We start from the raw sequence: 25,926 nt of genomic DNA on the forward strand, positions 1-25,926 counted from the left end.
CTGGTTCCAACTTCCTTGGGTCCCTCATACAGTTGATGCAGCATTTTTAAAAAGAGGATCTTACAAAGAGGGAAAACCTAGAGAAGGTTGTTTGTGTTTGTGAACTCACTTCTGATCACACTCTTTGGCAGAGAGACTAAAGTTTGGCTCCGGTTGAAGTTTTTGACAACGTACAAGAAATCCCTGTCGACACGTGCACCATCCCCAGCCCCGTCTCTTGTATCAACACCTCACCTCCGATAAAGCCGGGCGTTTGTCATCGGGGCGAGCCAAGAGAAACAACTTGCCCTATCGCAACTGTGGCATATCACTGTCCTCACCCAGCCGCGGTTCCTGTAGACTAAACTAAAACAGCCCAGGACAGGTCACATTCACCTGAAAGAGCCAAAGGGTTTGTCTCCAATCATGTTTACGCTAAAGCTATCTAGATAGCTAAGTCGCTAACTCTGGCTAGCTAAAGCCACTAACTCTGCGGTATCTAGGGAGGGATCGGATGTCCCTTTGAGAACAAATGGAAAGGGAAGGGAAGTGCTTGTAACTTGGGCCGCCCTTTCACTCACACTCTCACACACACACACGGGTGTGTTTGTTTGGCCGTTTTCTCGCCCAGACGGCGGCTCGCTAAGTGACCCTTGGCCTCTCCGGAGAGCAAGGTGGAGGGTCAGAGGTCAGAGTGCGTCCTGCTCTCCTGGCGTCAGGGGAGCGGTTGGAAAGGGAGTGGGGTTAGGGGTGGGCACTATGGAATGCTCCAGGTCTGTTAAGTGGCTCCAGTGTTTGTTTTTCCTGATTTAAACCCCAGTCAATAGAACTGGAGATACTCTGGGAGGATAGAATACACAGTCTCTGGTCAGGAAATGTTAAAGTTCCTCTATAACTCACTCAGTTGAGTGTAATGTTTTCAGAGTGTTCTTTGTCCGTCTACCTTGTACCGTTGGCGTCTTGGTGTCGAAGGTCCCTACACATACAGCATCCGAGTAAGTGTGTGTGAGAGTGTGATTGGGGGCTGTTGAATGGAGGTAGCGGGATGCTTGAGTTCCAGGACCCTAGAGAAAAACTAATTAAAAGAGCGAGAACTTCCATCTGATCAGTTCTAACACTGCATTATCACGGCAGATTGAAGACATTAGCATTACAGAGGGAGGGAGGGGGAGAGAGGTGACTAAGTCAGACAGAAAAAGGGGAAGTCTCCAGCAAAAAAAGGGAGGGAGAGAAAAAAGACAGACATTACATGTGGCTGAGGCTGGGAGCAAGTAATGGAGCGAGACAGAATAGCCGGTAAGTTCTGGGCTCTCAAACTTTTTCTTCTGCATAGTTTGGAGTCTGCTTAATTTACTATTTTCTAACTCACTTGGTAACTTTGCTGCCTCGCCTGTGTAGAGGAAGCCACGAGTCATTCGGGGTTCTGTTTGCTTAGTCGGGCAATACAGTAGACGCTGGGGCACTCTGTCTGTCTAGTCCGCTTGCCTCACTACTGTTTGAAAGGGTTTAGGACTAACTAATTAATCTTGCTAGTGAATTCCACAAGACTATGATCATCGGCTCTAATGATGATTTCAGCCTTTTCACTTTGGATTTTTTGTTGTTGTTGAATTCTCTCCATTTTTAAGGTTTGACTTGTAATAGTTTACTCTACAGCTGGTGGTTGTCTTTGTCTCTCTTTCTGACACTGTCAGCTGTGAGATACTGTACGGCTGCCTTTACTGAGTGTGCTTGTCTGCATGAGTGTGTGCGTGAGAGGGGAGTGGGCATCATGTGAAGAAGTGTCTTAAGCCCCATGACTACAAGGTATCCTGGACACTACTATGGAAAGAAATGTGGAAAAGCCACAAACCAAATATGCAACTTGTGACTGAGGCATTGCAGTAGGATTGCATTGGATATGATGGAATAATGATTCACTACAGTTGACCCTGATGTGGGAGCTAGACTATAGACATGATTCACTCTGAATAATGTCATAGCCATGCATACGAGGGAGTTTATGCTTGATTTCAGTCATCTGGATTAACTATGATTGATGGGAAAGTCTCTATTTTTAGTTATGGGATGAGGCATGAGCTCATGTCTCATGTCGTCGCTAATATGCATTTTTTTCGGTTGTGGCCTCCGCCAGCGTCTCTTCGGTAAAGCCTAGCACGTCCCACACACTGTGTCCTGTCAGAATGCGTGTCTTGTCATGCTGTGTCCTCCCCGCTGTTGCTCTCAGCTTCAGGGTTGATATTCCTCCACTTCCCCTGTTCATGTCACTCTCTCTGTTTACACACAGTGCTACGACTGAAGCTATCTCTGATCCATAGATCTGCCTTATTAGGTCTTTCATTGGATATTCCATTTTTTGGTACGTTTTGAGTGTAGAGGGGCTTCTAAACTGGCCCATATGGGCTCAGTCTGGATTAAAACGATAAAGCTAATCCAACAGGCTTGTGGAGATTAGCGTCGGACATCAAACTGAGCGTCACTCTGAAAATTAGCCTTCATTCAGCTGCTAATGAGATGGCTCTGCTTCAGCTCAGTGCATCTGATCTGCTGTGCAGACTCTGTATAGTTCTAGATTAGACCACAGGGAGGCAGTGTTGCTATGTGAGTTTTCCCTTAGCCGTCTGTCTCTGCATGCAGTCAGTGGAGTGCACCACCATTTCACTGAGTTCTGTGAAAAGTTCCATGTGGATGATTCATATTTTGCAGACAGGGATTTCTTTCTTGTGTGATTTGGAAGAATATAGCAAAGTCGGACGTTGGTGGGGGTGAGGAGAAGTGTGAGGTTTTTCCACAGCTCGAGCGTTTGGTGGCAGCAGTCGCCTTTCACCCAGGAAGCCCTGGGTTGAGCAACTTCCTCTTTATTTTATTTTATAGGGTTGTTTTGAGATATGTTGCTATGACAACCAACCCCCCCCCCCCCAAAAAACACGTAACTTGTTTTGAGAGCGATATGAGCTATAGTATTAAGTCTTAGCGGGACATTTTGGACCTGTGTTTTGAGCCTCTGTCTCCACTCTCCGTTTTGGCTCTGTAGTGTTTCACTGCTATAAACCGTAGCGTCAGACCTCAGAGTTACGGCCGTGGTGTAGCCTCTCTACCCTCGGCTGTGCTGGATTTAAGATAATATGTTCAATGTGATGTCTTATTGATCATCTCTAAGTATTGGCAGCACATTGTGCTATACTGGCAGATAGCTGACTCCCTCATTGTGGCTGGCTGCTGCTTCAGTGGTCAAATGAAAATCGATGTTTAATAGTGGAAATCAGAAATGCCATTTCCATGTCTGTATTGTGACATTTTAAGTAGAGATGATCAGTACAGGATATCCTGTTGAGTGACGCTCTCATCACAGCCATGGCAGGCTATTGGTGGCTGAGGAGTGAGTTGATAGACCAGTTGAGGTCAATGCGGAGGGAGGGAGGTGGCGATGGGGCTTTTCTCTGAACACTGGTTCTTACATACTCTGGATCAACACAAGGTCTGTTCAGTGTGTCACATGTCAGCTTACTCATCCTTCGGCTGCTGTGTGTGAATATTCCTTTGCATTAGTTTGGGTTTTGCACAATGTAAACAGTGCAGTGAATGCCAACGATAGCCAATGTAGTACCCTTAAGACACAGCACAACAAACACATGCAAGACTCCACTCACACACATGCACACTACCCAATGGCTAACCCCTGTAGAGGAAGTTGCAAGGCTCTTTGTGTTCCATAAAAGCAGTGTACAGGATTTCCTCCATGAGTCAGCTGTCGACACATCTACCTCCCCACCTCTCTGCACCCTACCTTTTTATTGTCTGCTAGTATTATTATTTCTCCACTAGGATAAGACCGGGCCCAAAGAACATGGCCCTGGACATTGAGAACAGGAAAGTAGGAAACTGGGCGGGCAGGCTCTATGGAAGCCCCACCTTTTGGTGTTGGGAGTTTGGCTGGTACTAGGCTATTATATGGAAATGACGGAACAGGGGTCAAATCTGGGGTTAGGTTAGTCATGATATATTCGTCAATGGATACTAGTAGTCTTGAAGGTGTATCACGGCAAGGGCCAGCTCTCGTGTGACCCTTGTATGATCTACGGGTCTGACTGGGCCTTGCACCAGTGGAACATTCATTGAAGGTGTGGAAAATGCTAACGTAACGTGTAGGGAATGCTACAATAATGGTACTTTTAGATGGTACGAGATAGATGGCAAACCAGATGTCATTGTTTTCAATGAGAGCACGACAGTAAACGCCGTTGAGGTTGGCGGTGAATGCCGTCAGCCGCCACGGTAGATGGGACTTGCCGCCAGAGTTCGAATATTTAACATTTTGCCGTCTGCCATGTCTCGCTATGTTCTGTTCTTTATTTTTGTCTTATTATTATCTATCCCGATGCCTAGTCACTTTACCCTGCCTTCATGTACATATCTACCTCATTATTATCTATCCTGATGCCTAGTCACTTTACCCTGCCTTCATGTACATATCTACCTCATTATTATCTATCCTGATGCCTAGTCACTTTACCCTGCCTTCATGTACATATCTACCTCATTATTATCTATCCTGATGCCTAGTCACTTTACCCTGCCTTCATGTACATATCTACCTCATTATTATCTATCCTGATGCCTAGTCACTTTACCCTGCCTTCATGTACATATCTACCTCAAATACCTAGTACTACTGCACATTGTACTGGTACTCCCTCTATATAGCTACATTCTTGTGAATTTTATTCCTCTTGTGTTACTATTTTTTGTATTTTTTTGTTAACCCTGCATTGTTGGGAAGGGCTTGTAAGCAAGCATTTCGCAGTAAAGTCTACACCAGTTTTATTCGGCGCCTGTGACAAATCAAATTTGATTTGATGACGACTGGTATGATGTTTTTTGCGTCCCTCGTCTAAACGCAGCATAACATGACGTGTAAAAAGGCACACTTCATCGCACAGAGTGTGTTTTTTTTATGCCTGATGGGCAAAGTGTGAAATTATCCAGTCAGGCTAGGAGGCCTGGCGTGTTTACAAGTTCTAATTGGACAGCTCTCTCACGCGCTCATTCTCTCTCTCTCTCTCTCTCTCTGTCTCTCTATGTTATTATCCCGTTTAATTGCGTAGTTTCGCTACTCAAGACTTTATTGAAGCCAAGTTTATTTAGCTCTGTTAATTCCATCAGCAGTCATCAGTGCACTGTTGCCACGCTGTCTGGACTGAAAGGTCAGGACAATGCCGTTTTAAAAGGTGTCATTTTATAGGAACTGTCTAATCACGCACACACACACTCATAAATGGAATTGATGTGGGGCGACTGGTTTGTCACTTCCTCATGATAAACGTCTGTGGTTGTGTGTTCCTATTCGTCTGAAATTGGCCTGACAACCAAGTCTGCAGGTACAACCAGGGAAGTATTAAGGAGGCCTACACAGGAAGTGACAAAGCTAACCCGCATCATACTGGAGAGAGATGACGTTAAGAGTCAATATGTGAAGAGTCCTAGACCAGCCTATCCTATAAGTACATTGTACTGACCCAAACCGGCACCCTTTTACACAAACAACATGCATCTACACCACAACTCTCCTGTCTCCTCTCTCTCTCTCTCTCTGCCATGATCCAGGACCAGGCTGTATTGTTTTGGTGGGGATTTTTCTACAGTTTAGCCCTGAGCCTTCAAACACTGTTTACTGGGCTATTTCAGGGGTACTGAAACACACACGCGCTCCAGATGTTGTTTTGAAAATCTGTCTCTCGATGCCTGGGAGGGAGCCATCATCTGCGCGTGTGTGTTTGCGTGCGTGTTTAGATAAATATATGCTGGCTGGGGAGGTGTGTATTTCACACGGTGTGTTTTAGGTTTAATTGAGGACTCGGGCTGTGTGGCATATGGTTTACAGTACTGCCACTGGGTCTGAGTACCAGGGGGCCACACACTGCTACATTTGACCGAAGATACGTACATGAATGCACAGGCATGGGTTAGTGAGGATGTAACACACATGCACGCAGGCACACACACCACACGCCTATACACAGCTGTAAGGTTTTACTGGATGTGTGACACACAGAATGTGGGTATGTGAGTACTTATGAGGCTGACTCAACCCATGGTTGCTCTCAGCACTGAGGCACCCTACACAATCCGTAGAAGACTGTAACCTTTCCAACACAGCACAAGTGGTCAAAAACATGGTAGCAGTCTAGCAGAAGTATTCCAGTCCTATAACTGGTATATATCATAAACCCACACACTCCATAGTCCTTGGACACACACACACACTCTACCTGGCAGCCTCTGGCCCTGGTCCCTAGACACTCGCCATACAGAGGAGCCAGAACACACAATAAAACACAGCAGGACCGCTGCTGACCTGAAGGTGTTGGGGTGAGGCGATGCCAGCCACCAGGTGGGCCCTCTTCCAGAGAAGTGAGTGTTCTTTAATTAGAGAGGTAGTGAGTCTAAGGATGAGTCTGAAATGGAACCCTATTCCCTATATAGGGCTCTGGTCAAAAAAGTAGTGCACTATATGAGCCCTGGTCAAAAAAGTAGTGCACTATATGAGCCCTGGTCAAAAAGGTAGTGCACTATATGAGCCCTGGTCAAAAAGGTAGTGCACTATATGAGCCCTGGTCAAAAAAGTAGTGCACTATATGAGCCCTGGTCAAAAAGGTAGTGCACTATATGAGCCCTGGTCAAAAAGGTAGTGCACTATATGAGCCCTGGTCAAAAAGGTAGTGCACTATATGAGCTCTGGTCAAAAAAGTAGTGCACTATATGAGCTCTGGTCAAAAAAGTAGTGCACTATATGAGCCCTGGTCAAAAAGGTAGTGCACTATATGAGCCCTGGTCAAAAAGGTAGTGCACTATATGAGCCCTGGTCAAAAAAGTAGTGCACTATATGAGCCCTGGTCAAAAAGGTAGTGCACTATATGAGCCCTGGTCAAAAAGGTGCTTTATATGAGCCCTGGTCAAAGGTAGTGCACTATATAGTATAGTCCAGGCTGCATCACATCCGGCCGTGATTGGGAGTCCCATAGGGAAACGCACAATTGTCACAGCGTCGTCCAGGTTTGGCCGGGGTAGGATGTCATTGTAAATGAGATTTTGTTCTTAACTGACTTGCCTAGTTATATAAAGGTGAAATTAAAATATACATACATTTTTTTGGAAAAAGGGTGCCATTGCAGATGCAGTCAGACTTTGTGTCAGGAAAGTACCAGAGAAGTGAGTGTTCTTTAATTAGTGGTAGTGAGGCAGAATTCCATGTTTATCTATAACTACTGAGGTACTTTCTGAGGTGGTCAGTTCATGTTAGCTCGAGTGGAGTGGGACTGAGTGGCTTGAGGTTTATGAAGGCCATTCTTGAGGGCCTGACTTTTTGACTGGTTGGCCGAGGGAAGGGGAGCTTTCTGGTTGATTACACGAGGCTAGGAAGTTGATTAAGTGGCTGTGTGACAATTCCCCTGTTGGCGCATGTCTTTTTACAAGTTGTAGAATGTTATGGAATCAGACTTGACACACAGACACAGTCATGCACGCACACACACACACTCATTGAGAGGGAGACAGGCAGGGAGATGCACAAAAAAAAGGGAGTTTCTCTCTGAGGGGAGGAGAGGAGGGCTTGCCTTTCACTCTCTGAAGACTGAACGCTGCGATGTAGTGCCAGGCATAGGAGGAAGCAGAGAAAAATAAGTTGCTCCTTTAAGAAAGCTGTGGGCTTGGATCAGATCTACTACTCAGCACTCTGGTTTTTTACACTGGCTCCTAATTTGGGATTTGTTTAGAATCCATAGAGGGACTCTGGAACGTTACCTTGATTGGGAAGGGATTTGTGAATTCTGTTTACTTGGATATCAAACCAGCAAGATGTCTGACTCCAAGGTTACTGCTCACTTAGACGGAATTATCTCTGACTTTGAAGGTTTGTCTTGTTTTGATTACCCTCTTTTATTTGTCACAGATGTTCCTATCGACAGCCAGTGGTGACTAACGACTGAATATAACTGATGTCAAAAATACTATTTCTAGATCGAATTTACAATTGAGTCACTAGCCTTCTTCATTTAACAGCACGGGTCTCTCTCGCTCTGTTTTTGTTTCTCGAGTTTGTTTGTGTGTTTGCACGCGCATTGGGCATGTGTTCCCCCCTGTCTCTTAATGCGAGTCTGTTATTGATTTATATGGGGCGGCAGGTTAGAGCATTGGGCCAGTAACCGAAAGGATGCTAGATCGAATCCCCGAGCTGACAAGGTAAAAATCTGTCGTTCTTTCCCTGAACGAGGCAGTTAACCCACTGTTCCTAGGCCGTCATTGTAAATAAGAATTTGATCTTAATTAACTGACTTGCCTTGTTAAATAAAGGTAAATAAAAAATAATATCCTAGTTATGTCAGTAGAGTACCCCAATATTGACAGTGCTACTCCACCACAGGAAACCTTCCAGCTGAAAGCATTAAAGGGACTCATAGTAAAGCCTCACATCTGGCCACTGCATCAAACCCCCATTCATTCACAACTCCTCAGTGTATCCTCTGTCTCTCTCCTTTGTTTTCCTAGCTGTCCTGTGAAGCTAGCATTGATTTCCTTTGTTGTCCTCTTCCTCCTTTCCTCTTCCTCCTCCGGTCCGAGTGTGTCCTTCCCTCCGGCTATGAAAGGTCTGACAGATGCCCACACACACACACACGTTTATTTTGCTATCCTTGTGGGGAACAAACAATTGATCCCAAACGATTGATTCCCATTCCGTTTCCCAAACTCAGTCTCTCGGACCCCAAGGGGTGCACGTTTTGGTTTTTGGCCTCACTAAACAGCTCATTAAAATGATCAAAGCTTGATGATTAGTTGATTATTTGAATCAGCTGTGTAGTGCTAGGGCAAAAAACAAAACATGCACCCCTTGGGGTCCCAAGGACCGAGTTTGGGAAACTCTGCCCTAACCCCTAATCCTTAATCTAACCTTAATCCGAAAACTAAACCTAACCCTAACTCTAACCCTAATTGTAAGCTTAAACCTAACCGCTGAAGAAAAAAAAGCCTTATCCTTTGTGGGCTTGACAAAACGCATCCATTTGTCTGAATTTTCCTTGTTTTACTATCCCTGTGAGGGCTCTGGAGGCCGATACGTAAAGCTTATTAAAGAGCAGTGATACTATCGAGAGCAGTGTGCGGGTTTCTTATTTTTATCCCCACAAGGACAGTAAAACCAAAACCTACACACTTTGAACTGAAAGTGTGTTTACTCCGTCAGATCTGAGAATCTGAATGTGTGACTGAACACAGTTAAACATGTCAGTATTGTTCATTTCATTTCTTTAGGGTCATATGGACACAGTCCAACACTTGATGAGCTTTGGGTTCTCGCTCTCTTGGTCAGATCGGTCTATGTGCATTCACTCCCTTAGAATTACACGTCTGGATGTGTGGTCCTGCTTCAGAAAGTAGTTTTGAGTCAGTGAAGCTCAAAACAATATCAGTCGGGGCATGAAGACCTTGTTCTTTGACAGAAAGGATTGTGGTGATCTCTCCATATTGGACAGACCAGACTCTATCTCCCACAGCTGTAGGTTTATGTCCAGGTAGTTTTTTTTAGTGAGGGATTATGTGTTCTGAGGGAGCGTGCCGCTGTTTGGGCAGGGAGAGGAAATTCCACCGAGAGTGAGTGTGAGTGGTGTGAGTGTGAGTGTGTGTGTGTGTGTGTGTGTGTGTGTGTGTGTGTGTGTGTGTCACCCTGCCAAAAATAGGTAAAGTAAACATGTGTTCTATTGCCTGGGCTGTCTTTTAAAGTGGCATGTGTTTATGTATATTTGGTAGAGTCTCCGTGCACTTTTATGACCATCTTTGGGGGCTTGTGCACCACTTTCTTTGTAAACTCAGTTCATTAGTGCTTGTCAGGTCCAACAGTTCCTTTTTAACAAATGATTTTAAACTGCATTGCTTGCTGTTTGGGGTTTTAGGCCGGGTTTCTGTACAGCACTTTGAGATATCAGCTGATGTAAGAAGGGCTATATAAATATATTTGATTTGATATTACTATGCAGATTGTGTTGCTCAAATTTGTAGGTACAGTGTGCTGTTAACTTTCCATTAGCAGTACTATATGATCAAATGGATGAAAAATACCATATCAGTGCCATGGTAACAGGATGATGTCAGCCACCCTGTCACTCAGCCTGTTCTCTCAGGCAGTTGTGAATTCTGCTTGTATCTGATTCTCCCTGGTATCTGATCTGGGGTTGTGTAGAAACGTCGCTATTGGTCACACACTGCTGCTGAAACACGGCTGACGTCGGACTACTCTGCCATTTACTTGCAAATCCAGTCTGGTCCGTGTTATGTCTGTCTCTCAGCTCAAACTAAATCCAGTCTGGTCCGTGTTATGTCTGTCTCTCAGCTCAAACTAGAAGTGTGGGGATTTTCAAGAGGCTTCTTGTTTGTGGACAGTGTGTGTTTTTAGATTGTGTGGTTTATGTTAGTGCTTTGGTATGGATTTTAATTTCTTATTTTTGACTGCATCTGAGATCACCATCAAGTCATACGCCTTGGTCTATTATTGCTCTCTGATTAATTGAATCAACTCAATAGAGAATCAACTAAATAGTGAATAGTCCTCTCAGGGTCTGTTTGCTATGGTGGAGTTTGAAATAGCTGCAGGTGTTGTCTGGAATCCATCCGCTCTTGCTACTTCTAACATTGGAAATGGCTCCAGTGGTCAACAAGTGATGTAAATCAGAATGGCAGTAGCCTGCAATACAGAAGGCTTTCTAGTCGTTAACCTGTGGCGGTTGCTTGTTCAAAGGAATGAACTAGGCCTTACCTGCCAAGTACCAAGGGGTTCAGACTGAAAGGCCTTACCTGCCAAGCACCCAGGGGTTCAGACTGAACGGCCTTACCTGCCAAGTACCAAGGGGTTCAGACTGAAAGGCCTTACCTGCCAAGTACCAAGGGGTTCAGACTGAAAGGCCTTACCTGCCAAGCACCCAGGGGTTCAGACTGAACGGCCTTACCTGCCAAGTACCAAGGGGTTCAGACTGAAAGGCCTTACCTGCCAAGTACCAAGGGGTTCAGACTGAAAGGCCTTACCTGCCAAGTACCCAGGGGTTCAGACTGAAAGGCCTTACCTGCCAAGCACCCAGGGGTTCAGACTGAAAGGCCTTACCTGCCAAGTACCCAGGGGTTCAGACTGAAAGGCCTTACCTGCCAAGCACCCAGGGGTTCAGACTGAAAGGCCTTACCTGCCAAGCACCCAGGGGTTCAGACTGAAAGGTATAGAGCCAAGTACTACTGAACTACCAACAGCTGCATTCACTTTGAGTTCCTCTATCTTTCTTTCTCTCTCTTTGTCTCTCTTTCTCTTTGTCACACCGTGTGTCAGCATAAACCCAACAGTGTCCAGAGAAGACACGAGGAAGTGTATATTTGACACACTAACATTAGCGGTGGCTAAAGCTTTGGACTGATCAAGTGAAATATAATAGGGGGAGGATTTGTGTAACTTTATCGGTCATTCGATGGCCTTGCCTTGTCAGACTTGGTTTTGAAAGATTTCTATAGTATTATAATTCCGCTGCGTGATGTTGTAGCCCGCTTCTGTTGACACTGGCAGAACCGCTATGTGCGTAAGCGTGCGTAAGCATGTAGTACCACCGCGTTAAACTTCACCATTATAGTTTGTGTTAGTGTATCAAGATAAAGTGTTGTCAAAAACTTGAAAAGACATTTAATTCAAGTCATAATCACTGTTTTGCCAGTGGGCTTGGCATTGTGTGTACAGTAGTATATGTCTGAAACGGCACAGTTTTTAAATGCTAGCATTATATCATCATGCCTCTTATGTTTTCATAGACCCTAATCTGGCAGTATTACAGTAACTGTCAGCGTCCTCATAGTTCCACCGTCATGTGATACTGATCAGGAAGTGAGTGAGTCTGGAATGTAAGAGATTGTTCAGTGAGACAACCATTGACTACAGACTTAATACCATGGTGTTATATGAGCAGAGAAAGGTCAGCAATATTATTTGGCAATATCTTCTCTAGTATCCCATAGATAGTGTGTAATACTATATATTTGCTACAGTACAGTTGGCCTTTTCTGCCCTAAAGAACCCTCAAAACACACACTTGCACATCCGGCCCAATAGACATAAATTAGGCTAGACACACACACACTGATGAAACTCTAGCATTTGGGCCTCAGAGTTGCGGTCCCCAGGAGAGCTCCCTTCACTCTTTAGTTCTAAGAGGCCGGTCTGAAGGCCGTCTGGCCCCCGTCTAGACCCCTTTCTTTGAGGAAGCTGATCCAGCCGGTCACATCAGGACTCAGACGACATGCCATGGAGCTCAGGGCCCATACTCACAAAGTGTCTCAGAGAAGGAGTATTGATCAAGGCCTGGGACTCTAACATGAAGGCCACCATGACGTCCGTTGGCCTTGTTTAGTAGGATAGCGTGCTGATGTTGATGAGCTGTAGTGCAACAGTGGACCCTAGAGAACACAACCTCATGTCTTGACCTTTTTAGTCAGTTTTAGTATACGTCTATGGTCTCCCTCTCGCCCTCTCTTTCCTCAGTGTTCAATCTTTTCTCTAACCTCACTAAACCCCACAACAGGATGCGGCGATGACTTTGATCTTTTTGACCTCAGTCAGAACCAACACAACCAGGAAGTCGGTCTCTTTCTATATCTACCGTGAGACTGTAAACAGGAAACAATACGTTGTGGTTCTGATGGCTCGTTTTGGTTGGAGCATAACTACATTTCTCCGCTCCATATCCTGCATAAAAATCGAATTGTATTCGTCACATGCTTCGTAAATAACAGGTGTACACTAGCAGTGAAATGCACATTGACTGTGTTAACTCAAACCATTAGATAAAAACGTATCACAAGCCTATCTCTTTCTAGCTGCATCAGAGCTGTACAGTATCTATTGTCCATTACTCTATCTGTGTGTCCTTGAGGAGATGAGCTAACGCCAGTAATGCACACAGGGACAGGAAGTCAAGGCTAGCACCTGGGCCTAGCAGGGGATTTCTCCTCTATTTAAATCTATTTCGTAGGCCCAGGGCGATACCAGTAGTGCGATACTCGTTAGTGTCGTGGCAGGGAAACAAAACACAGAGCGGATTTAACTTCTTTAGGAAAACAGTTCTAATGTTGGAAAACAAACATCATTATGTTGTCATCCAGAGTCACATGCATTTCTTTTCCAAGCTACTGTGAGGGTGTTGGTGAATGGTAAAAATGCAGAGTCAGGCGCAGGACACAGATATGAGTATAGTCCGAAAGTTTACTCAAAAATAAAGATAATGTTCCAACAAGGAAAACACAAATAATCCAAAGCACAAGAACACGAACCCACATGACAAACAACAACGCACAAAACAGAGAGGGAAGCCAGAGGGTTAAATAAAGAACATAATTAATGGAATAGACATCAGGTGTGTATGATGAAGACAAAACCAAACGAAAATGAAACATGGATCGGTGGCGACTAGAAAGCCACTGCCGAACGCCGCCCGAACAAGGAGAGGGACCAACTTCGGCAGAAGTCGTGACAGCTACAGCACAATATTTTTACATAGCTGGTTTTTAAAGGACCAAGGAGTTGAGTTTGCTTCGTGTTTTCATTTTTGCTATGGAATGTTTTTTGCGATGCTGGTATCTACCCGACCCTACTATTTAGGCCAGGTGGGAGAGAGCCTCCATCTTAGTGTGTTGTGCTATGCTAGGACCAGGAGTTTTTCTGACCACAACATCTGGCCAGGAAAAACTCTGTTGGCCCAGTTATAGGCCTGGACTAGGGCCCAGATTTGTTCTTGGTCAGGAAAAATGCCTGGCCCTATGGCTATTGTTATGGTCATCACCTCACAAGAGACTGTGAGACACTGAACACTAAGAGGTAGGCTACACAGGGAGAGAGAGAAGTAGGCTCTGTTTCTTAAGGAGATTCCACAGTTCTGTATTTCCAGCTCATTGTCTGGGAATGCCATTTCACTTGGGGGATGAGACGGTGTCGTCCGCCTGGCCTTCGCTCACGTCGGGATACTGGCGCTCCGTGATCCCAGGTCAATCCAGCACGTGTGAAATCCATGACAGGGATATCCTTGGATGCTTCCTCGGAAATACGTGATCCTTCTTCTCTGTTTTCTAGCGGAATGATGTTGGAAAGAGTGACCTGAATGTATAGAAAACCATGGAAAACCGCATGGTAGAACTGAGTCGAGGAGCGTTCCTATTTGCTATAGTAATTCCCGTAATGTCTCTCTCTTTCCAAGTCATTCTCAGGCACATGGTGTCTGTTGAGAAAGTTGCATTTTTAGGTCATATTAAATCATATGCAGCCATCTTGGATGTTATGATAACACTTAAGTCCTATCAGTGTTATGCGTGTCTGACCGTCTCTATGAAACCGTGGTCTTACACCCAGCCGACTGTTTTTAAGCATTGAGCATTTAATCATACATTGTACAGTTTCTCTCTGATAGTAACACTCACGTCCTATCAGTTGTTAGGCTTATACTGACTGTCTCTCTATGCATTGCAACCCTGCCATGTTCAAGAGCATGTAACGATACAGAACACTCAGGTAGAAATGTATGTTGTAGAGAAGATAAGAGAGAGTAGGGAATCGTGTCAGCTCTGTTCATTCAATTTCTGTCTGCAACGTTCGGAACGTTTCAGATCACTGAATAGACTAATGGTCTCCCAGCTCACTGTTTGCTAAGCACTAAGCAGCAGACTGATTTGGCAGTCAAGTCCTAGTCCTGGACCGAGTTGAAAGTAGCCGGATACTTGGAATCATTCAGCACAATCATAAAATACACTAGGGAGGAAAGGGGGGTTATGGGGGATGGAGTAGAGTGGCAAAGTGGAAATAACTTATAACCGTCTTCTGTTTTATATAAGTGGCATATGGGATTGGGTCTCCCATTCTAATTAAAGATATGGGAGATGGGACGTGTTTTTAGTAACAGCCAAAGCAACACCCATCCTTAAAATGGAGGACTTAAATGTTTTTATAATGCCTCGTAGACTCCGGAATTTAACGCCAATATTCCCCAAATCATGAGAGCGTAATGGAGGAAGCATGAGAGAATAACAGTTAGTCGTCGTTGGAAATAAATGTTTAGTTAACAACCTTTCAGAAGGTGTTTTGGGGGTCGTTAAGAGCATTTAACACCTACAGTATGTACACATGAGACCCTTCAAATGCAGTTAGGAGGTTTAGCAGTTTGCTAATGCTGCTATGCTAACGTTGGTAAGCTAGCTTTTCAATGCACAGGGAATGCAAGAACAAGGAAAGGCAGATCAGTAAAATAAAATGGAAAGATGTACGGTAACCATAGCAGGAGTGAGTGTTTAAATAGAGAGCTACAGAGGGAAGGGGTGCTAGCAACACCAATCATACAACAGCATATAGACATCATGGACACTTATGAGGCCATAAAAAGGTTCTTGAACTGGAAAAATGCCATTGGACAGTCAGAGAAGAGCAAGACATTTCCTCCAGCACGCTAAATTATAGTTTGGCAAGAAGAGGATTTGTCTTAGGGGGAGAAAGAGTATCGCTGTCATAAAATGAAGAGGTTTATAGCAGTAAAATTAGATTAGGCCCATAACTGATCTATTGAGGAAAGGCTTTGGTGTGATTGTCTCCAGCTCTCTGAGTCCCTTCACTGCTCGGACTGGGTTTATGGAGAGGGCAATGGGATAGGGGCTGAGTACCCCCTCTGTGGGTGTACATACATACACACATACATACACGCGTGTAGACAGACAGACACACACACTCTCTTTAGGCCATAACTGATCATCAGCTTGGAGTTGTGTTGAGTGGTACGGAGAGGACATGGATGTGTGTGCCTGTGATGTCATAAGCAGCTCGTAACCACAGTGACTAGCTTAGCATCTTCCCCGTGGGATTCAGGTTGACTTCTAAGAGGCAATGCCTACAAGGCCAAACTAGCCTCGTGTTTTGGTTGAAACTTATTTCTGGGATTTTCTCACAAAGCCACCAGTAACCTGGGGGAGGCGTGTCTCCTTTTGTTCATTTGGTATTAATGCATTGTATATAGGCTATGCATCAGTTACTACCACTACTACTCATCCATAACTCATCCATATCTCATACAATATTAAAGAATGCATGTAGAGAATACAAGGCAGATATATGACTTTCATTTATATAAGGCCATTTGAGGCTGTGCAAGTGGGTGTATAAATTGGATCACATTTTATAACATACTGTGTCATACAACTGGCACCATATACACGTGTACAGTGCCAATATGCAGTCGTATGTAGTGACAGATTGGCACCACTAATAAAGAGTTATTGAAATGAGTTGAGCTTGGCTTAATTGCTTGTCGCTGCCATTTTCCTTTGTGATGTCGCCGAGATTGCTTTTCCAGCTTCTCTCTACCCACTAACCTCAAGCAGCTATGATGCCACGGGGACGTCAGAACAGTTCATGTTGCTCCTCTGGAATTAGAATACACTGTTCATATATTTGCTGTCGTATTTGTTTGGTCCAGGACTAGCCGCAATGTTTGTTTAGGAAACCGGCCCTAAGTGCACTCTGATTATCAGCAATGTCAGAAATGGTCAAGTCATGACTCATTGACTGAGTGTGTCTGTCTCATCTCACTCTCCATGCAGCTCTAAAGAGGTCGTTTGAGGTGGAGGATGTGGACACCTCGGCCAACTCCTCGCCAGGCTCCCGCCGGGCGCCCAACAACACCAACCACCGCCCCGTCATGTCCCCCACCAGCATCTACTACCGTGAACTGGGCGCCAGCAATAACAACAACGGCTCCATCTCCAAGACCATCATGGGAGGGGGCGGCTCCAAGCCTCCTGAACCCATATCCCGGGGACGCACGGAGCTCTCCATCGACATTTCCTCCAAGCAGGTGGATCCAACCAGCCCTGGTTCCCTCCGATTCGGCACGAAACGACCCGAGGTCCTAGGCCACTCCAAGACCCCTGAGATGGGCCACAAACGGGAGGTGACCTTCGCTAAAACACCCCAGGATGCGGTGATTCGCGGAGGGGCCCGGACCCCCGAGCCCCCCAGCCATGCCCGGAGGTTCGAGCCCCCCAATCTGGGGGATGGCCCGGCCGCTAGGACCACACCAGGGATCAGCGTCACCAAAGCACCCGAGACAACGGGGAATGGAAAGAACAACCACGAGAACCATGGTCATCATGCACCGGTCCACCACCCGCACCACCCCAACCCCCACCACAACACCATCGTCACCACCATCCGCTGCTCCTCGCCCAACCGCACCAAGTCCCCCAACCCTGACAGTGAGTAACCTCTGACCCTAGGTTTCTTCTCCTGAACCCTCTAACTCCTTAGGTTCCTCGTGTGATCCTGGATGTAGTCACTCTAACAGAGTGAGGGGCTTCAAGTAGTGGAGAACACAAACAGCCAAAGAGATGCTTGGGTTTGTAGGAAGGCCCCAACTTTCCATTGTCTTTTATTTGTGTCACTGTGAAGTTTCTATGGAGGTGACCAGTATATACATGTATAAACAAGGGAGAGTAAAGCAGTGTTTTGAGGCTTTGGGCCTGCTGTGTGTGCTGCTAACCACCGATCATAGGATCGTGTGTGTGGTGTGTGTGTGTGTGTGTGTGTGTGTGTGTGTGTGTGTGTGTGTGTGTGTGTGTGTGTGTGTGTGTGTGTGTGTGTGTGTGTGTGTGTGTGTGTGTGTGTGTGTGTGTGTGTGTGTGTGTGTGTGTGTGTGTGTGTGTGTGTGTGTGTGTGTGTGTGTGTGTTTGATCTGGGCTGGAGTTCCCTGTGGCATTACACAGGCTGCTGAGCAGAAGCTTTGCTGTGAGAAAGCAGAGAAGCCCAATGAGGCGTGGAGGCAGTAGTGGGCTCACTCCACTGATCTGGGGCCTGTTTCTAGGAGTAGCCTCCAATGCTGAGGCTGTGCCTCCAGTCTGATACAGCCTGCCTTGGTGGAGAGATGCCACTGTAAAAGTGGTATGAGTAAGCAAAGTGCATCGTAGACTGGTCTCAGATCTGTTCGTGCTATATAGCCAACTCAAATAGTTTTTTTTCTGTCATGCCAAACATGATCTGGGACCAGTGAGGCTAGGTATATATAGAAACCGTGTACCATGGTCCTGCATTCATGTCAGCTTTCTGTTTTAAGACTATTGGCAATATGCACATACCTCCACAGTACACAGTAGTGTAGGTATCCACATTTTGGATAGACTTTTAGTTTTCAAACCTCCAGTGGTGGCGGTACAGAACATTTTCCATAACACATCATCCCCCTCCAGTTGCCCTCCTCTACTACCTCACAGAGGGACTGGAAGATGCAATCACATACAGTGGAGAGCTCTGGGTCCCCGGAGTGGGCCTGTAAGAGGAGAGGTCTGTTTGATTAGAGCCCAGCCTGGGCCTGTCTGTCAGTACGGCCTGTCCCTCCTGTCCCCCTCTGCTCTGTCTGGAGCCCAGCGTCTCAGCCCCCCATCAATGAATGTTCAGCTGCTTGGTTCTTCAATTCCCTCTCAACTCAGTCCCCTATCGCTGAATGTACAAAAACTATTCAGACAATTTGTTCTTCAATTCATGCACTCTTGGTAGACTGTGAGATAACAACAATATTTCATTTTATTCTCCTACATATGCAAAGGACGAATGTATAAATGGTTCTCTTCATCCCTGTCCTAAAGCAAACCAGTGTGTTTTAGCAGTCGGCAGCATCTGACACATTTGGGTTCCACTCACTCACTTTCCTTTGCTTTTCCCTTTCTTTGTCTCTCCCTCTCTTTCCTCCTATCTCTTTCTTACAACACACGCACAAACACTCCTCTTCTTTCCTCCCTCTGCAGATTGAGCGTGTCTCGGCCCCCAGAAGGGGCGTCCGACACGAGCCAAGTTAGATTCCTGTAAACTGAGGGATAAAACCCAGAGCCAAATATGACCTAATGTGTCAGCATTTACACAGTCTTTAGACGGCATTCACGCCATCTTTAGAGAGCGTTTTAGAGAATGTATAAATAACGTTTAGACAACGTTTTAGACCTGAGACTGAGGGAGCCCACAGCATGGGGCCAGCTGCAGGGAAACTACAGCTGCTAGACGCATTGGTTTGTTTATCAGATGGACAAAGGCACACATGCTGCATCCCAAATGGTACCCTATTCCCTATATATTGGAGCTATGGCTCTAGTCAAAGCTAGTGCCATAGGGAATAGGGTGCCATTTTGGACATAGCCACATGCAGAAAAGCATTCTACTTAGCCTTTTGCTCGTTCGCATCCTCAAACTCGAACTCCGCAGTTATCAAATGAATCATGGCTTTCAGGATTTAATAAACCAGTATGTTCCAGTGTCGCTATTAGTGACATTGCCAAGTATTTCCTGACTTACTTGGCCTTTAATTAGCTATAATTCTGTAGGCTTTTTTTCCCTGTTGACACAGACCATTTTAGCATTAGGTGTTCGTAGATTGGAACAGTATTGGTATAAATGACCATACTTTATCATTCGGTACGAGTTTGTAGGCTATATTCCAATATTAAGAGCTCAGATTTGATGGGACGATAGAGAGAGTGAGTGAGTGTTTATTTTTTCTGCTCTGGAGCTGGGAGTCTTGTAGTCTGGTTCCTACTCAGGCCATGGAGGTCTGGGCTAGTTATTTACCCAGAGGGAGAGGGCCTTATTAGGGCTCTCAATGAAGGGTGACCTGCCTGGAGGGCCTGAGGCCGGGGCCCACCCTGACTGACTGAGTGACTCTGACCCCTGCTCCGTCTGTCAGTGTGGGGAGATGGCGTCAGTGGAGCAGAAACGTGAACAACACAGCACTGTAGTGGACTGGTAGTGGGTTGTTTCCATCAGATTTTGTGTCAAGTAGGAGAAATTGGCTCCAACATAACACACAAGTAGGCCCTAATTCATTTCAATAGGTGACTATGAGTGATAGATGTGATGGTTTCACAAGTGACTTAAAAGGGATATTGATCCTCTTTCATGACAAGATATTACCTAGATAATGGTGGATATGAAACTCTTTACATTGGCGTACAGATTGTTGACTCCGTGCCTTGTGTGTAGTTTTTCAAGTTACCGTCAGCTGTGTTTTTGTGAGTGATAAGCCGTTTTCCTGTCCATTCAGTTTTTCAAACGGGTAATGACATCAGAGACACACACTCTGGTTTCTCGGGCTTCCTTCCTTCCGTGTGCTGTCCGTCAGGGCGATTGTTTCCCCTCGTCCTGACCTCGCCGCGACCTCGCCGCTCTTCCTCTCTCGGCCTGGGTCATGTGATCAGAGTCAGTGGCCCTTCCAGCCAGTTGTGTGATCTCACCACAATAGAGTACATCTGGATGCATTTTCAGTTCGTTTCTAGGATCAAAATGTCAGTCTCTGATCTCTGTAGATGGCTCTAAATATCAACAGGTAACTGATGTTTGTGAACGCAAAATAACCTGTTTTTATATGTACTGTAGAAGAAATTGGAAGACTCTTTAATTGAATCCGTCCACTGTTGCTCCCATTCACCCGTCTACATTGAACTTTACTGTAGATTGACAGGGTTATGATTTGTCTCGGTTAACTGCCCTTTTAAAAAAAATTATATAACATTTATTTAACTAGGCAAGTCAGTTAAGAACAAATTCTTATTTACAATGACGGCCTAGGAACAGTGGGTTAACTGCCTTGTTGAGGGGTCAGAACGCCAGATTTTTTACCTTTGACAGCTCGGGGATTCGATCTAGCAACCTTTCAGTTACTAGCCCAACGCTCTAACCACTAGGCTACCTGCCGCCTTTTGACCTCCCTACAATCAGAGGTCCATTATACTATATCCGTTATATTACACTGTAACAATACAGAGAGGAATTCCCATTGAGATTCAATTCGACCACTCTGTCCTGGAGGGTGGTTGGTTATGCCATCAGTTCTGACACTTCAAGCCCTCTAACCCAGCATTGAATTTGTTTGTATAAATCCTCAGTGTCTCATTGGCCCTGAACTGACATGTTTGGTTGATCAACAAAGTTGTGACGAAGGAGTCCGTTTGTTCCGTGACACACTCCTCTCACTGTTCTCCTCCATGCCCCTTCATTCTCCTCTGGTGGGCTGCCTGTGTGTTGTCTGTCCCGGTCCCCTACCCCCTGTGTACCACCATGTGACCTTCTGCAGCGTCACACCAGATGAGGGCCCCACTATCCCCTTTCTACAGAGAATTCCTCCACACACAGAGAGCCAGAAGGGTAGGGAGATCCCAGGCTGATTAACATGATTAGCAGTGGACCCCACAGGAGGAAAGGTTAGGGAATAGGGGGGCCGCCATTCCTATCTGGCTAACGTCGCGCTAGTTAGTCTGACAACACACACACACACACTGGGCCTGTACTGTGAAATCGAGTGTAAACATTCCCAAAGTAAGAATCTTTGTACTAATCCCCTAGAATTCTAAAGTACTGTATTCAGTTTCCCCTTCCCCATGTCATTCCATGCTGTGCCACATATGTGGAACTAGAATGACCTCCAGCGCTATGTGATTTAAACTCCAGCTTCTTAGTCTTAGTTGAAGCACTCCGATTGGTATCTCAGGTAAAGTCGTTGTGATAAAGCAGCTCTTGACAGCAGGCCCCGTGGTGTATTCATTACGGAAACCGTTTACCGTTTCAGAACCAAACGGAAGCAAACAGAGCAAAACTAGAGATTCTATTGGACAAATTCAGGGAGGTCCCTTGTTTGCTTCCGTTTTTTTAAAGAAATGTTGCAACAGAATCGGCGTAATGAATACGCCCCTGGTATCCATCATAGCAAGAGATGCCTCTCTCTCTCGCTCGCAGGGCATTCATGAAGTCATTCACCAAGTCACTATGGTACGAGGAGAGAAAGGAGGCCCCACTCATTTTAACCAGGCAGATAGTGACCTGGAGATGATGCTTATTGGGTGTTCTTAACACATGTCTACTCTGGAGTCACATTTGTTTTCAGTTTGTGGACAGGACTAGGAATGGGGCAACACCTTAGGGGAGAGGGGAGCGCTACAGGGTTTGGGCTGGTGTACATTTAGCTTTTACACAGCTAACAAGCAGGGACTTGATGGCAAGGGAGGACTATGACACACTCACACACACATGCATGTACGCACACACACACCACCTCAGACAGTGGTCAGGCGTCTCCCAGTTTAATTGCACTCAGCATGACCCGCTGTGTCATTATGAGAGAGAGAGAGTGGAAATGTCTTTATTCTTTTGGAACTTTTGTGAGTGTAATGTTTACTGTTCATTTTTGTTTATTTCACTTTTGTTTATTATCTACTTCACTTGCTTTGGCAACGTTAACATGCGTTTCCCATGCCAATAAAGCCCTTGAATTGAGTAGAGGAGGCCGTCTGCGAGAGCATATCATCATGGCTCATCTTAAACTGTTTACAGGTTCCAAACCTCTCAGGGTTAGCGTTAGCGGGCTAGGAAAACTACAGAGTGAGGTCATTAGACTACAGTGTTGGCCACTCACTTTCAGCTCCCCTGAGAGCTAGCGGTGTTAGCTCATATTCATGTCTGTGGGTGCAGAGCTCAGAGTGGCCAGCAGGAGGTGCAGTATGACAGGTGGAGTGTAGGGTTTGGCTTAGGGGAGATGGCTATGGGACCTGGCTTGCAGGTACTGATTGCATCTTATACAGGGTGTTGCTGAGGGCATATAGACAGTACTTAAAGGTGCATTTCGAAGTACATCTCTTGTTCTCTTATCCACTCTCTTTCATTTCTCTCCCCCCTTTCTCTTCTCTCACTCACACATTGTTCTATATCTCACTAAAACTGAATGAATGTGTCTGGTTGTGTTATGTGGGATTTATCCCTGATGTGATTTAAAGTGTTTTGGAGGCTGTGGACTCTGACTGGGTCAGTGGAAAGCCTGTGTCTGTCTGTGTGTATTGAGTGCTTCCACTGAGGGAGAGCTGAGCTGAGTGAAGTGGAAACCGGACAGGGTTTCCGGAAGCTTCTGTGTACTCTGCTCCGCCTGGTGGAAGTCAGGGGTTAAACAAGGTTCCCATGCAGCACACACACGCACACACTCCACTAAAGCAACCCCAGTTCCCCCTTCCTCCTATTTCCAGTCTCCCTGAGCTGCTATCTCCCAGTCCCCACCCTTGTCTTCCTTAGTGAGTTCTCTGAATGCTGGTCAAGCTGGCCTGACACTAGTCACGACCGTACAAAATAGGTAGTGCCAGGACTTTTTCCTGACCACTTGACCACCAGCCAACAACTATCATCACTATCAGTGTCTGGACCCTCCCCTGACTCTACCACAGTCTTTTATCTGGTTTATTCTGGTTTATCTTGAAGAGGTGTCAGTCTGGTCCTGTCTGGTCCTGCTTATAGACTGCACCCAGCTGCTACGGGCTGACCAGGATGAGCTCAGTATTTCTCAGTTTTGCCAACTGTACAGCTGGTTAACAAAGAGAAGGTCCACTTTGTCAGTGCCTCAGCTCTCAACACCTTCTGCTAAGGAGGTTTTCCTCATCTCTGGCTGATAAGGGCCATGTTTGGAATGATAATGGTGTTTTACTGTAATTAAACTCTCTCTTTCACCATAACAATACGAGGTTCCCAGATATTGACGTCATGTATATGTCTTTGTCGAGGGCAGTGCCTCGCAACCAACAGTTGTTGCTGTGTGGCCAAAGATTGAGTGAGTTAGTGCGTGCACACGAATTGTGAGGGGGGCACTGGACAGATGGCCATACGTACCACTGTTGTGCCATCTGCTAGGCTGGGCAGCGGGCAGATGGGAGGCAGGGCAGGGTATGTGTGGGGTCAGTACACCCCCTCTCCCTGCTGGACCTCTCCCTGAGGTACCTAAATAATAGTAATCAGTCACCATAGAAATAGAATTACTAGAACGGGCGTCAATGTTCTGTGATTCTATTTCTATCAGCCACTAGTCAATTGGGGGGGGGGGGGGGGGGGGGTAGAGACACAGTACTGCAGGGAGTTATTGACCCTTAGATGTTCAATAGAAGAGGAAGACGGTTACTTTTTATGATCAATTGTTTATTCATCTTCAAACATATATTTTTTTATAAAGACATGATTCCATGTTAATTAAATGTCTCACTGACAGATCTCATCGATTTGGTCGTATAGGCCCCTCCCAGGTTTACGTGATTTGATCTGTCATTCAATCAATTTCCTCAGGACAAGTACTGCAAGTACTGTAGGGCCTTTGACACAAAATGGTGTCCAGTTGCACAGGCTGGTGCCCCATGCTGATTATAGCTGCGGCAACTGCTTCCTAGCTGATGCTCGCTTTACATTGAGGTGAATGAGACCACTCTTCATAATGGAGTCATCATCGCACCCATTGACGCACGGCACAGTGCCTGGAGGTGTGTTTGACAGGGGTAATATTATGACTAGACTTAAACCCTAATCCCCTCTGAACAGCCCTAGATCAAACAACACTGGGTTAGCACGCACGTGCGCACACACTGCTTGCTTGCCTGACTGGCTTCTCACCTCCATGGTGAACGGCTAGTCCTCTAATGCCTAAACACAGCTAACACCGCTACATTGGGAGTCATTATCCTGTGGAAGTAGCTAGCTTTGTCAAATTAGCTAAAGTAGCTCGGCTCGGAGGAACTCTGCGTGAACTTTCACCTTCACGATGTGCGGAGCGTTGGCGCTTTGTACTCAGTGATGAGACATGAATGAATAAAAAGGTTAATTAATATAAAATACAAAATATTTGTATATTATTATTCAAATTTCATGGGAAAATACATAATGATGAATTAAATATATTTTTGGTTTTGATTATTCATTATTCAGAAGACGGAACAAGCAGGAGTAGCTGAAGATGTAGGGGAAAGGGCAACGGTACTGCCTCTGACAGTATGCGGTGTTGGTTAGCTAAGTAAAGTCATTGAATTGCAGACAAAGTAGAGGCTGTTTTGAGTACAGTAGTACACATGTCTACATTTAGTCCTATTCTCCCTTTCTAGACTGTTCTGACAAATCCTTTAGGAACAGGATACACCATTTAAATCATCCAACTTACAGTAAAGCTATATTTGGGAAAAAACGTTGACTACTTATGTTATGACTAGATCTTTTGGCGTTCATTTACTGTAACACTGACAAGCTTTCTCTCTCTGTCTCTCCCAGTTCAGCACAGTTCAGCACAAAGTTTCTATTATGGATAATTATCATCATAACTCTGGGAAGTTTTCTGGAACGACCGCACAGAGAGAAAGTATGTAATCAGAGTCCCGTCTTCCTCTCTTTCTTCTCCTCCATTCCAAGCTGAGTCATCCGGCTCCCCCTAGAATTCCAGCTGGAATTAGGGGCAGGGATTCCCCCGGAAGCGCAATCCGATCGGTGGAGCTCTGTTTTATTGTTCAGTCTTGAGGCTCCGGGTAAGGAACGCCGAGCTGGGAACATCGGGAAGAGGGAGCGTTACAGAAACTGTACATTAGATCCCAATCGCTCCCAGGCACTCCCAGCTGTCACCGTGAAGAGTTTAGGTTTGGGAAGCAGTTGGGAATTTTATTTGGGATTTTTTACTTCCACGTCGGAATAGTTTGTTCTGTGGTGCTTCGACTGGGACTGCGATTGGAAGACATGGCTGCATGTGGTGCAGAGATGCACATTAACCCTGAGATGGAGGTCCTCTGTGAGTATGGCTGATGGGTTGCTTCACAAATGGCACCATATCCCCTATATAGTGCACTACTTTTGACCAGGGTCCATAGGGTTCTGGTCAAAAGTAGTGCACTATGTAGGGAATAGGGTGTCATTTAAGATGCAAACTTGAAGGAAGGGGGAGGGCTGTTGAGACATAACTGGTGTGACTGAGACAACTGGTTTCTATTAAGGCCAATCAGGGCTACATGATGTTTAACTCTACTTTAGACGCTGAGGAAATGGAAAGGCAATCAGGGACATCCCAAGATGCTTTTTAAAAAGTT

General features: G+C 45.6%; 1 protein-coding gene across 5 annotated transcripts in view; it reads left to right on the forward strand.

Annotated features, from left to right (window-relative positions):
* Positions 1-1,171: 1,171 nt before the first annotated feature.
* The window catches only part of LOC120032600 (septin-9-like), a 61,665-nt gene continuing 36,910 nt past the window's right edge, over positions 1,172-25,926 (forward strand). Inside the window, exons 1-2 of one of the 5 annotated variants that reach the window (XM_038978759.1) lie at positions 1,172-1,275; positions 16,627-17,280. In XM_038978759.1, the coding sequence (XP_038834687.1) occupies positions 1,254-1,275; positions 16,627-17,280 (676 nt within the window). In that variant the 5' untranslated portion in view covers positions 1,172-1,253. Of the gene's footprint in view, positions 1,276-7,668; positions 7,889-16,626; positions 17,281-25,329; positions 25,632-25,926 lie in introns of those variants that run through there. The other 4 variants (XM_038978761.1, XM_038978760.1, XM_038978758.1 and 1 more) reach the window with 4 other exon arrangements.

The sequence above is a fragment of the Salvelinus namaycush genome, chromosome 39, assembly GCF_016432855.1.
Source record: "Salvelinus namaycush isolate Seneca chromosome 39, SaNama_1.0, whole genome shotgun sequence".
Lineage (NCBI taxonomy): Eukaryota > Metazoa > Chordata > Actinopteri > Salmoniformes > Salmonidae > Salvelinus > Salvelinus namaycush.